The sequence below is a fragment of the Coregonus lavaretus genome (assembly GCF_964263955.1).
Source record: "Coregonus lavaretus genome assembly, chromosome: 2".
Taxonomy (NCBI): Eukaryota; Metazoa; Chordata; class Actinopteri; order Salmoniformes; family Salmonidae; genus Coregonus; species Coregonus lavaretus.
The window spans coordinates 87,293,872-87,306,831 of record NC_139989.1 but is presented as its reverse complement, the minus strand read 5'-3'; the positions used below and the strand labels follow the sequence as shown (position 1 = coordinate 87,306,831).

At 38.6% G+C, this 12,960-nt stretch overlaps 1 protein-coding gene across 3 annotated transcripts in view; it reads right to left on the bottom strand.

Annotated features, from left to right (window-relative positions):
* The window catches only part of LOC311141170 (NACHT, LRR and PYD domains-containing protein 3-like), a 168,428-nt gene that overhangs the window by 5,069 nt on the left and 150,399 nt on the right, over positions 1–12,960 (bottom strand). For 2 of the 3 annotated variants that reach the window (XM_084176423.1, XM_084176424.1), the window contains exons 2-6: positions 4,248–4,364; positions 3,872–3,956; positions 3,514–3,742; positions 1,317–3,081; positions 858–1,031 (exon numbers count right to left, since the gene is read on the bottom strand). In XM_084176423.1, the coding sequence (XP_084032549.1) occupies positions 858–1,031; positions 1,317–3,081; positions 3,514–3,742; positions 3,872–3,956; positions 4,248–4,364 (2,370 nt within the window). The remainder of the gene's footprint in view (positions 1–857; positions 1,032–1,316; positions 3,082–3,513; positions 3,743–3,871; positions 3,957–4,247; positions 4,365–12,960) is intronic. The other variant, XM_084176425.1, reaches the window with a different exon arrangement.

Genomic DNA, 12,960 nt, shown 5'->3' with positions numbered 1-12,960 from the left:
TTTTGCAGTTTGTTTTGGTTGTGTTTTGGGTTATGTTTTGCCCAATATTAAAATGGTGGATGATGACTGGATTAATCTTCTGTCTAAGTGAGTAGATAACATGTTTCTAAACATTACTAAATTAATCCTGATAATGCCATGATTAAGAAAAAATCTTTAATGAATCATGAATAATAATGAGTAAGAAAGTTACAGAGGCTACAACAAAACATGCTAACCTCTCACCATTACCAATAACAGAGGGGGAATTATCCTTGTTCCTCTGTAACTTTCTCATTCATCATCATTCACGATTCATTAATGATTATTCATAATCATGGTAGCATCCACATGAATGTAGAAGTATTCAGAAACATCTTCTATTCTTACTGACAATACAAGTGAAGTGACTCCCAAAATGACAGGACATTATTCACCATTCAGTTTCTATTGGGAAAAACATCATCCAAAACACAACCAAGACAAACTGAAAATGTTTTCAACAAGTTTTTAGAATCACAAGCTTGATGTAATCACTGCAGGCAAAGAATATTGGACCAAACACTAAACTTTTTACTAAATGAATTTGTCCAAATAATTACGACTTTTTCAAATGGGAGAACTACATACATTAAGTGCTTTCATTACTAAACGGTAAAATATATATTTATGAATACCTTTAAATAAAGGTGACATTCTGTACTGTCGCCTAAAATGAAACATTATATCTCAAATCCAAAATGCTGGAGCATAGCACCAAATTTAAAACTGTTAGCTTCACCGTCCAAACACATATGGTGTGGACTATGTGTGCCTGGTAAACACATGTGGATCTGGTGAACAGTTATCACTTGTTAAACAACTACAGGACCACTGACCTCAGAGTCTCCAGTTTACAGTGGGGATTCCCCAGTCCAGCAGAGAGCAGCTTCACTCCTGAATCCTTCAGGTCATTGTTACTCAGATCCAGCTCTCTCAGGTGTGAGGGGTTTGACTTCAGAGCTGAGACCAGAGAAGCACAGCCTTCCTCTGTGACTCCACAGCCTGACAGCCTGCAAAGAGATCATCATGATTTCACAAACACACTGTTAATATAACACCAGTAGTGTAGAAGGACAATGGCAGATGCATTTGGTTTATTCTCTCAAACAACATATATATTCATCTTCCGTCTCCTAGAATTGTATGGTCATAATGTTATGCTAATGTGAAAATCAATGCATTTATTCTTTATGTTTTTCAATTGAATATTATATACATATTATAATAAATATTTTACTCTAAACTGAATATTTCTTCCTGATGATTAGTACTTAAATGTCATTTTATATACTCACAGAGCAGCTCTGGAGGCTTTGACCACTGGCAGCAGCCTCAGAAGACCTTCCTCTGATCTGGAGTATTTCTTCAGGTCAAACACATCCAGCTCCTTTTCTGAAGACAGCAACACAAAGACCAGAGCTGACCACTGTGCAGGTGACAGTTCTTCTTCTGAGAGACTTCCTGATCTCAGGTAGCTTTGGATCTCCTCCACTAGAGAATGGTCATTCAGTTCATTCAGACAGTGGAACAGATTGATGCACCTCTCTGGAGAGGGATTCTCCCTGATCTTCTCCTTGATGTACTTGACTGTTTCTTCATGGCTCTGTGAGCTGCTTCTTGTCTTTGTCAGTAGACCTCGTAAGTGCTTCTGATTGGACTCCAGTGAGAGGCCCAGAAGGAAGCGGAGGAAAAGGTCCAGGTTTCCTGTCTCACTTTGTAAGGCTTTATCCACAGCACTCTTGTAGAAAGTAACTTCAGTAACTTGCGGTTCGGCCATTAGATTCTCATTGTTGTTGATGAATGAGAGGAACACATATACAGCAGCCAGAAACTCCTGAATGCTCAGATGCACGAAGCAGTACACCTTGTCCTGGTACAGCACACATTCCTCTTTAAAGAGCTGTGTGCACAATCCTGAGCACACTGAGGCTTCATTGACATCAATGCCAGCCTCTTTCAGGTCTTCTTCATAGAAAATCAGATTGCCATTCATAAGCTGTTGAAAAGCCAGTTTTCCCAGTGACAGAACGCTCTCTTTATTCCAGTGTGGACCTGTCTCTTCTTTCCCAAGATACTTTTCATTCTTCTGTTTGGTTTGAAACACCACAAGGTGTATGAACATCTCAGTCAGAGTCTTGGGCATCTCTTCTGTCTTGTCTGTACTCAACGTGTGTTCAAGGACCGTTGCAGAAATCCAACAGAAGACTGGAATGTGGCACATGATGTGGAGGCTCCTTAATGTCTTTATGTGTGAGATGATTCTGCTGGCCAGGTCCTCATCACTGAATCTCCTTCTGAAGTACTCCTCCTTCTGTGGGTCATTGAACCCTCGTACCTCTGTCACCTGGTCAACACACACTGAAGGGATCTGATTGGCTGCTGCAGGTCGGGTAGTTATCCAGAGGAGAGCAGAGGGAAGCAGATTTCCCTTGATGAGATTTGTCAGCAGAACATCCACTGAGGTTGACTCTGTGACGTCACAACACATCTCGTTCTTCTGGAAGTCTAGGGGCAGTCGGCACTCATCCAGACCATCAAAGATGAACAGAACTTTGAACTTGTCGTAGTTGGAGATTCTTGATTCTTTGGTTTCGATTGAGAAGTGATTGAGAAGTTCAATCAAAGTGTGTTTTTCCTTTTTCATCAAATTCAGCTCCCGAAAAGGGAATGAAAATATAAATTGGACATCCTGATTGGCTTTTCCTTCGGCCCAGTCCAGAATGAACTTCTGCACAGAGACTGTTTTTCCAATGCCAGCGACTCCCTTTGTCAGCACAGTTCTGATAAGTTTGTCTTGTCCAGTTAAGGGTCTGAAGATGTCGTTACATTTGACTGCAGTCTCTGGTCTTGCTTGTTTCCTGGTTGTTGTCTCAATCTGTCTCAGCTCATGTTCATTATTGACCTCTCCTGTTCCACCCTCTGTGATGTAGAGCTCTGTGTAGATCTTATTGAGAAGTGTTGGGTTTCCTTGTTTAGCGATCCCCTCAAATACACACTGAAACTTCTTCTTTAGATTAGATTTGAGTTCACGTTGAAGAATCACAGCACGCTCATCTGAATCTAGAAATAACACAGAGGATATTAATATTACGTCTGTTTTAATGCCTACAGTATTCTAGGACTGTTATAACATTTTAAATTATAATACTGTATTCTCTTAACTGACTGTATAAATGTTTTCATAATGCATTACAGACTGGTGTGACTGATTATATTATTATTGGTATTATCTCTCTCTCTCTCTCTCTCTCTCTCTCTCTCTCTCTCTCTCTCTCTCTCTCTCTCTCTCTCTCTCTCTCTCTCTCTCTCTCTCTCTCTCTCTCTCTCTCTCTCTCTCTCTCAACACAACACAACACAACACATCCCTGCTGCTACTTGATGAGGTTAAGGCTGCTACAATATCATTGAGTTACACAGCTACGTTAGCTGTACTTTAGCTACAGCTTTTAAATGTTCTAAAACAGCATTCAACATGAGGCAGACAGCTCTTACTTTTCTCCAGTGTGTCAGCAAGCTCCTTCTGGTTCATTTTCCTCAGGACGTGCAGTGTGATCTTCAGAGCCCCCTCTCTGGCACTGCTCTCCTGCTTCTCATCTTCAGCATCCACCACTTCCTTATCCTGCTTCTGACTCTCAAAGCCTTCTGGGAGTTCTGGACTAAGAATCCTCTTGAACATCTTCAGCTCGTTCTTCACAAAGGTCATAATATTCTCTTCAAGCAACTGAAATAAATCAAGTAAATAAGTTATGCAAGAGACTAAATGCTTTCTCATTAACACATCAATGAATGATTGACAGATCAACTTTACTTGAGGTAAACAAAAACAAATGTACATAACAGGACCACATACACTGAATATGGAGGCCAGGTCTGTTTGATGACTCTGGGAAGACTGAACACTGAGAATCTCTGACTCTGATCTCTCCTGTTGGTTTCTGTGGACAAAACATGAGATTACATCTCCTCATCCAGGGAGTGCACACACACACACACACACACACACACACACACACACACACACACACACACACACACACACACACACACACAAACACAGGGAGGGAATGTTGTGTGTGTTTAATATTGTTTCAGGACTATGAAAATGGAAAAAAGGATTAGCCTATGGATTATGAAAACAACAAAAATAAATGGTAAAATGGGAGAGGAGAAATGACTAGAGACAGTGTTGTTTAACTCACTGACCATGACCCATGAGTTCTTCTTACCTTTGTTCAGTAGAAAAGTCTCCCTCTCTAAAGTTTAGAGGTGGATCCATAGACCAGTCACTCTTCATGGACACACAGCTGGGTACAGGGGAGGCTGGTCTCTCCTGCTTGATTGGGCTTCAACACAACAGAGACAAACATTACGTCTCTCATCTACTCTGAGCTCAGATGGGGAAACAAGAGTTTCATTCCAAAACGCTATATATCCATTTTCAGAAATGTTCTTAAATTAGCTTCTATTGTTTAAAGACATTATGAAAGAGATTGGTGTGTTTTTTCACTATCTAATCATGGTATGGGATTTTTCAATGAAAGACATTAATTTGTTTAAAATCTATCACTTGATGGTTTCATTTCAGAGACAAATATATATATTTTTTTTGTAAAATGATATATATCTGCCTCCCTCTCAGAGAAATTGTCACGGTTTCGGCCGAGGCTGCCTCTCTTCCTTGCTCGGGCAGGCTTCGGCGTTCGTCGTCTCCGGAATACTAGCTGCCACCGTTGAATGTTTCTGTGTTCGTTTGCTTTTGTCTGATTGTTGTACATCTGTTTCTCGTTTAGTGTAATTAGTGTCCTATAAGTTCTCGTTGTGTTTTGCCTAGTGTTGTGTGTTATTGTTTCCACTGTCTTGGTTGTTGCCAGACGTATTGTGCATTTTGCTCGGTTGAGCTGTTCCTCCATAGTTTGGAGTGTTTTCGTCGCACCTGTTTGTGCGCGCGTATTTGTTTCGCCTGCGTGCGGAGTTTCGCCTTCGGGCTATTTAGTGTTTGTACTGTGAGCATTTTCACTAAAGTCCTTGGAATATACTTCTGCGTCCTGCGCCTGATTCCACCACCACACCCACCTACTACATCCTTGACAGAAATAAGTAGTACTGCTAGGTTTTACACAGTCAAATGTGACCGACCGGCTCGATTTTATGTAGGAAAATTTGAAATTGTGTTTTTTTACATTGGATAAAAGTAGAGACTCAGCTAGAAAAAGGTATATCATACACTACAGTTGAGGAACAATGGGAAAGTAATTCTGCTTTGAAAGATGATAAACTTGTAACCTCACTTTTTGAGAAAATGGCCTTTGAATGTTTTGGTTCACCTACTGGAGAGCTCTTCTTTATCTACAGTGGTGTTACTTTGGCAGATAATGTCACCCATCTAAATATATATATATATATATATATATATATATATATATATATATATATATAGTTAACTAAATGTATGGTGTTTTTGGTTTATGTCAGTTTCATTGTTTGTTATGCTATAAATTGTTATGTTATGGTTGTAAGTGGTAAAATGAACTAGAAAATGTCATATTTTGCAATTCTGAGTAATTACTACTTTAGTAAGGATATACTTTATTCAGTACTACTGCAGTTACTAAATAATTCCAATAGATGGCAGCATAAGACCATGAATGACATTTCAGAAGATTAGTTTAGTTTCTTCCTGGATACACCACCACTCCCCCTCACAGGAAAACTCCTGCACATGCTTTTTACTGTCCCTTTCCACACTGCTAACGCAAGAGGAACGACTGAAAAAGCATTTAACAGATTACTGTGAAATAATATAATGATTCATGTTTATTATCACCTGTTTTTATACTCATGTTTTGAAATGATACTTAATTACTATAATGATTATCAATAAGCCTGAACATTAATTTAGTCACCTCTGGTCGAGAAAAATGTATTTTTCTAGTACATTCATTGTCAGATTCATCAACCAGCAGCGAGCACTCTGCCTTCTAGCACAAGCGAGGGGCATGTTGAGGTACATTTGCTAACCGGGAGGGTTGCATGATGTAATTTATTGGCGGGCTGGAAGACGCACTCTTGTCTTATCTATTCCGAGGTTGTTTAATCGCAATATTAGATATTTAAAAATGCATATATATTAGGGTTGAGGTTGGAGCATCTGACTAGTGATTATTTACCAGGGGTTCAACACAACAGAGACAAACATTACGTCTCTCATCTACTCTGAGCTCAAATGGGGGAACATTAGAAGAGTTTCATTCCAAAACGCTATATATCCATTTTCAGAAATGTTGGTCAATTAGCTTTTATTGTTTAAAGAAATTATGAAAGAGATTGGTGTGTTTTTTCACTAGCTAATCATGGTATGCGATTTGTTTAAAATCTATCACTTGACGGTTTCATTTCAGAGAGACAAATAATCATGTATTTTTGCAAAATGCTACATATCTGCCTAACTCTCAGAGAAATAAGTAGTACTACTAGGTTTACACAGTAATAATATATATCTGCCTCACTCTCAGAGAAATAAGTAGTACTGCTAGGTTTTACACAGTAATAATAGATCTGCCTCACTCTCAGAGAAATAAGTAGTACTGCTAGGTTTTACACAGTCATAATATATATCTGCCTCACTCTCAGAGAAATAAGTAGTACTACTAGGTTTTACACAGTAATAATATATATCTGCCTCACTCAGAGAAATAAGTAGTCCTGCTAGGTTTTACAAAGTCAAATGTGGCCGACCGGCTCGATTCGATCATATATAGCAACATTTGAAATGGTGTTTTTTTACATTGGATAAAAGTAGAGACTCAGCTAGAAAAAGGTATATCATACACTACAGTTGAGGAACAATGGGAAAGTAATTCTGCTTTGAAAGATGATAAGCTTGTAACCTCAATTTTGAGAAAATGGCCTTTGAATGTTTTGGTTCACCTACTGGAGAGCTCTTCTTTATCTACAGTGGTTTTACTTTGGCAGATAATGTCACCCATCTAAATAAATAGTATATATATATATATATATATATATATATATATATATATATATATATACAGTGGGGAGAACAAGTACTTGATACACTGCCGATTTTGCATGTTTTCCTACTTACAAAGCATGTAGAGGTCTGTCATTTTTATCATAGGTACACTTCAACTCTGAGACCTGAACCCAATAGAAAATCTTTGGAGGGAGCTGAAAGTCCATATTGCCCAGCGACAGCCCCAAAACCTGAAGGATCTTTAGAAGGTCTGTATGGAGGAATGGGCCAAAATTCCTGCTGCAGTGTGTGCAAACCTGGTCAAGACCTACAGGAAACGTATGATCTCTGTAATTGCAAACAAAGGTTTCTGTACCAAATATTAAGTTCTGCTTTTCTGATGTATCAAATACTTATGACATGCAATAAAATGCAAATTAATTACTTTAAAATCATACAATGTGATTTTCTGGATACCTATGATAAAAATTACAGACCTCTACATGCTTTGTAAGTAGGAAAACCTGCAAAATCGGCAGTGTATCAAATACTTGTTCTCCCCACTGTATAATATATCTAGCTATATAGTTAATTAACTAAATGTATGGTGTTTGGTTTATGTCAGTTTCATTGTTTGTTATGCTATAAATTGTTATTTTATGGTTGTAAGTGGTAAAATTAACTAGAAAATGTCATATTTTGCAATTCTGAGTAATTACTACTTTAGTAAGGATATACTTTATTCAATACTACTGCAGTTACTAAATAATTCCAATAGATGGTAGCATAAGACCACAAATGACATTTCAGAAGGTTAGTTTAGTTTTCTCCCTGGATACACCACCACTCCCCCTCACAGGAAAACTCATGCACACGCTTTTTACTGTCCCTTTCCACACTGCTAATGCAAGGGGAACGACTGAAAAAGGTACATTTGCTAACCGGGAGGGTTGCATGATGTAATTTATTGGTGGGCTGGAAGACGCAGTCTTGTCTTTTCTATTCCGAGGTTGTTTAATCGATATATTAGATATTTAAAAATGCATGTATATTAGAGTTGAGGTTGGAGCATCTGACTAGTGATTATTTACCAGGGGTTCAACACCTGCTATAGTCACAATTTAATTGCTCTTCCAAAAGCATCACAGGCCTAATACGAGATATATAGCTAGCTAAAGTAATGAGTGACCATTTTAGAAAATCATGGGACATTTAGAATTTGGTTGCATGCTATTTTATGTTAATCATATTGCTGCTTGTAGCCTATAACTGATGCTTCGTGGTCTTATGCTTCCATCTATTGGAAATATTTAGCTATTAAAAGTTATTAATTCACGTACAGACATTGGTGAGGCAGCTGAGAAATAAAGTGTATTAGATCAGTCTCAAACCTGCCCCACGCCAATTGCTGGACCTTCACACAGAGGTTACTAGGTCACCCAATTCAAACCACATTTGAAAAATAAAACAAATGTGTCTTATTTATCAAGTGTTCTGTCTTGCAATTATACATATAATAAAATAACAACAAAATAATCAAAACGCTAGTTAATACTATAATTGTATTTACTAAGATAATACTATTACTAAAATAGTTTCTAAAAGTGTTCTAGGCTACCCTACCCTAGAATTAGGGGTTAGGGTTACGAATAAAATAGGTTATAAGTAGGGTAAGAGTTTCTGTATAGCACTTTGTGACATCTGCTGGAGTAAAAAGGGCTTTATGAATACATTTGATTGATTGTTAGGTTTAGGGTTTATATGGCAAAAAATTGTATGGGTTTATAGCACTCTTGCGCCTCCCTTTGGCCATCTGTGGGTACTACATAACTCATTCATTACATTTTTTACATTTACATTTTACATATTTAGCAGACGCTCTTATCCAGAGCGAATTACAGTTAGTGAGTGCATACATTTTCATACTGGCCCCCCATGGGAAACGAACCCACAACCCTGGCGTTGCAAGCGCCATGCTGTACCAACTGAGCTATATGACACTTGCTAGGCTCATAATCTGAGGTAGCAACTGCGTCAGATCTACAAATCCATTAGCTAGACCACCCGATTAGACAACAATCACCCCATTATACCCATTTGGTTTGCAACACAGTGAACCTGCGCAGCATTCGCTCAATTTGATGCCTACGAACGAAGAATTCGATGCATATCAAATTACCCAGCAGCCATTTAGAAACAACAAGTCATCAGAAAAATTGTTATTTCTTAATTAAAAAATGTCTTCTGGCTGTTTAAATCTGCCACTTCTTGAAAAAGAGGACAGGGACATGCGTTTTGTTTAGATTGTACACTTTTTTCTTAAAACAAATATAGTTAACCATGACCAGAAAATGTTTAACATTTGATGGCAATCCGCCTTCCATCACTTGCACTACTAGCAATGACCACAATATGTACTCAGGTGAACAGTGTTTGTGCTCACCAAGTAGCCATAACCTTGTTAATAATAAATTACCTGAGGTAAATCTACAGGGTTAACGCTCACCAAGTAGCCGTAACCTTGTTAATAATAAGTCACCTGAGGTAAACCTACAGGGTTAACGCTCACCAAGTAGCAGTAACCTTGTTAATAATAAGTTACCTGAGGTAAACCTACAGGGTTAACGCTCACCAAGTAGCCGTAACCTTGTTAATAATAAGTTACCTGAGGTAAACCTACAGGGTTAGTGCTCACCAAGTAGCCGTAACCTTGTTATTAATAAGTTACCTGAGGTAAACCTACAGGGTTAACGCTCACCAAGTAGCCGTAACCTTGTTAATAATAAGTTACCTGAGGTAAACCTACAGGGTTAACGCTCACCAAGTAGCCGTAACCTTGTTAATAATAAGTTACCTGAGGTAAACCTACAGGGTTAACGCTCACCAAGTAGCCGTAACCTTGTTAATAATAAGTTACCTGAGGTAAACCTACAGGGTTAACGCAGGCAGGTCTCATTGATAACAATAGTGAAGCTGGCATTGTGACGCAGAACAATGGGCTGGGAATAGAACGTTCTGAAGGCGAGTCGGTGCCACGGAGCTCAATAGAACTAATAGGAGCTGGTAGGGTGAAAAATGCCCAAACATAAGGCCTGTTTTTTCGCAATTACTTCATAACCAGGGACAGAAGGTAATATTATGAAACTGGGCTCCATGGCGGATGCAATGAACTAATTTTATCAGAAATAAATGTTGTAAAAAATGTCACTTGAGGCGCCCCGAAAATAATATTCAAAAGTTCAGTCCTTGGACACAGAGTTGTTAAACACTAAAGTTACCATCCATCTAGTGAAGAGAGGAGAACCGGACAGAGGGAGGGTAGGAAGCCAGCATCCGTCAACGAGAGAGGGAGAAGCCCTCCACGGTATTTAACAGGTGGAAGAAACAACCAGGGAGCTCCATCGGTCCACAAGAAATGCAGGCAGCCGGTGATGATGTAGTGGTAGCTAGGATAACTAGGATGCTGCTGGTAGAGTAGCTAGCTTAGCTAGCTGTACCGACTAGCTTGGCTAGCTAGCAGGTCGTTCGTCTGTCCCTCGAGGATGATGACAAATCCGGTGAACCACAAGATGAAACAAGGATAGCGAGTGAAAAGGATCTGGCTACACTCATACTGTCACTGACCATTACGCAAAAAAAGCAAATTGAACAATAAACTTCGGTGTCTCAACACTGTAACGAACTCCGTCATTGTTCCCCAAGATCACCTCAGACCACTCTGCGCGTAACTGGACAATATGCTTGGCGCCAAACCGTACGTGGACGCGGACAGTTCTGTACGGGGACGCGGACAGTTCCAGAACGCGGACATGAGCAGAGCAACATAATAAACTAAACCAAGTCTTTACAGTCGGGTACATTAGTAATATTCATTTTTCTTTAAAAAATGTAAAACAAACATTACGTTTTTTTATAACAATATTTTGAGATCTGGGCCCATATCCAAAAAGCGTCTCAGAGTAGAAAATTGGTCCTCTCTCTCCCCAGACAGACTCATTTTAGACCACTGACCCCTAAACAGAGATACAGCATGTTGGCAGGGACCCCCTCCTCTCTCTCCCCAGACAGACTCATTTTAGACCACTGACCCCTAAACTTTATCTTGGCCAGGTCGCAGTTGTAAATGAGAACTTGTTCTCAACTGGCTTACCTGGTTAAATAAAGGTGAAATAAAAATTTACAAAATAAAAACAGATGTACAGCATGTTGGTTGTGGTTAACACAGTGACAACTAATTATTGAATGTACATCTGCCTCACTCTCAGATAAATAAGTAGTACTGCTAGGTTTTAAACAGTCAAATATAACAAATAACTAAATTGTTTATAAAGAACTGTACACATGATACATTTGTAACATCAATATAAAAAAATTAAAATAAAATAAAATCCAGTAATATGAGATCTGTATGTAAAACATTTACCTTTGACTTTAGCAGATGTTTTTGTCCAGGGCCTGGTATCCCAAAAGCATCTTAAGGCTAAATTAATCGTTAGAACCTTCATAGGAGCATTGTTAAATCTCTGAGCGGTTTCCCAAAACCATCGTTATTAACGTTGCACTTGAAAACGCTCATATTCTAACACCTGCCTCAGACCACTTGTAGAACAGCTGAGTGCGACGTTAGATGCTTTTTTGCCCTCCCGCGTCACTATATACACAGAAGATCTCCGCTAAACATAGAATCACATGGTTAATCCGTCTCTCTGTGACCGCCGATAAATTCAGAACAAAGTTGACTACAAATACAAAGTTGCAAATGTCTTTGCAATTGATGCAAACAAGCGATGTATAAAATGATGCTTCAAATGAAAATCGAGATGACTGCATTAAAATATAAACAGTAGGCTATAGTCCTATTTCAATCAAATTGAAATACATTTCATGTTCAATATATTGAGTTTTTTGCTACTTGTAGACTACGGTCTGTAATTTGTCTCAATATATTTCATGATGTGTAGCCTAACATGTGTCCAATGATGTGCCAAATCTGTGATTTAGAATAAGCCGCCTCAATATTTGCAGCCTTAGGTGGTAATATCTCTCTAGGAGCTGATCCGTCATCAGTATTGTGAACTAATTATAATGTTAAGGAAAGATTTGAATGGAGAAAACTGATCCGAGAGCAGCGCTCCCTTTCTTTCGATCCTCTAAATAACGACATGCTCCAACAATGCACTTGGCGACCGTTCCCTCTGCGTGGTGCGTGGGAAATACATGTTACATCTTCAGCCGTTCTCTCTGCGTGGTGCGTGGGAAATACATGTTACATCTTCAACCGTTGTAGGAAAGATGCATCTTAAAACACTGGTAAGCCTAAATTCCATCGCTATCGGGAAACCGGGCCCAGAGTGACATACAATACAGTTGCCATATTGTAGTGTATTCAAGCTTTAAAAAGGCTTCTAGAGTTTGTAATTTCCACTTTAAAAATGTCAAACTTGATTTGCCCTAATGAAAAATTTACCGACCACTACAAAAAATGTTCATGAATTATAATGCACATAATAATTTACATTTCCTATTGCTGCAGGATTATTTTCCTGCTGTGAGAAACTGGGTCAAATTAAGATATGGCATCTGTAAGTGCATTCATCTTAAGATATCTAGGTGAGACAACCACATATCACAGTCAAATATACAGGATACGAACATTCCATTCCAGCTAAACAATGGATATATAGCATTTAGCCAAAAAAATATATATTTTTATACACATCTCAAATCCATTAATAAAAAATCTGAGAACAGTAATATTGAAGGTACCCAGTAATATTGAAGGTACCCAAGGCAATCATTGCTGCTGCAAACATTTGTGGATATAGCGTTTTGGAAATAAATGTAAGAATTCTTAAACAAAATTGTGTTTTGCCAGTAACCGAAAGGTCGCTGGTTCTAATCCCCGAGCCAACTAGGTGAAAAATCTGTCGATGTGCCCTTGAGCAAGGCACTTAACCCTAATTGCTCTT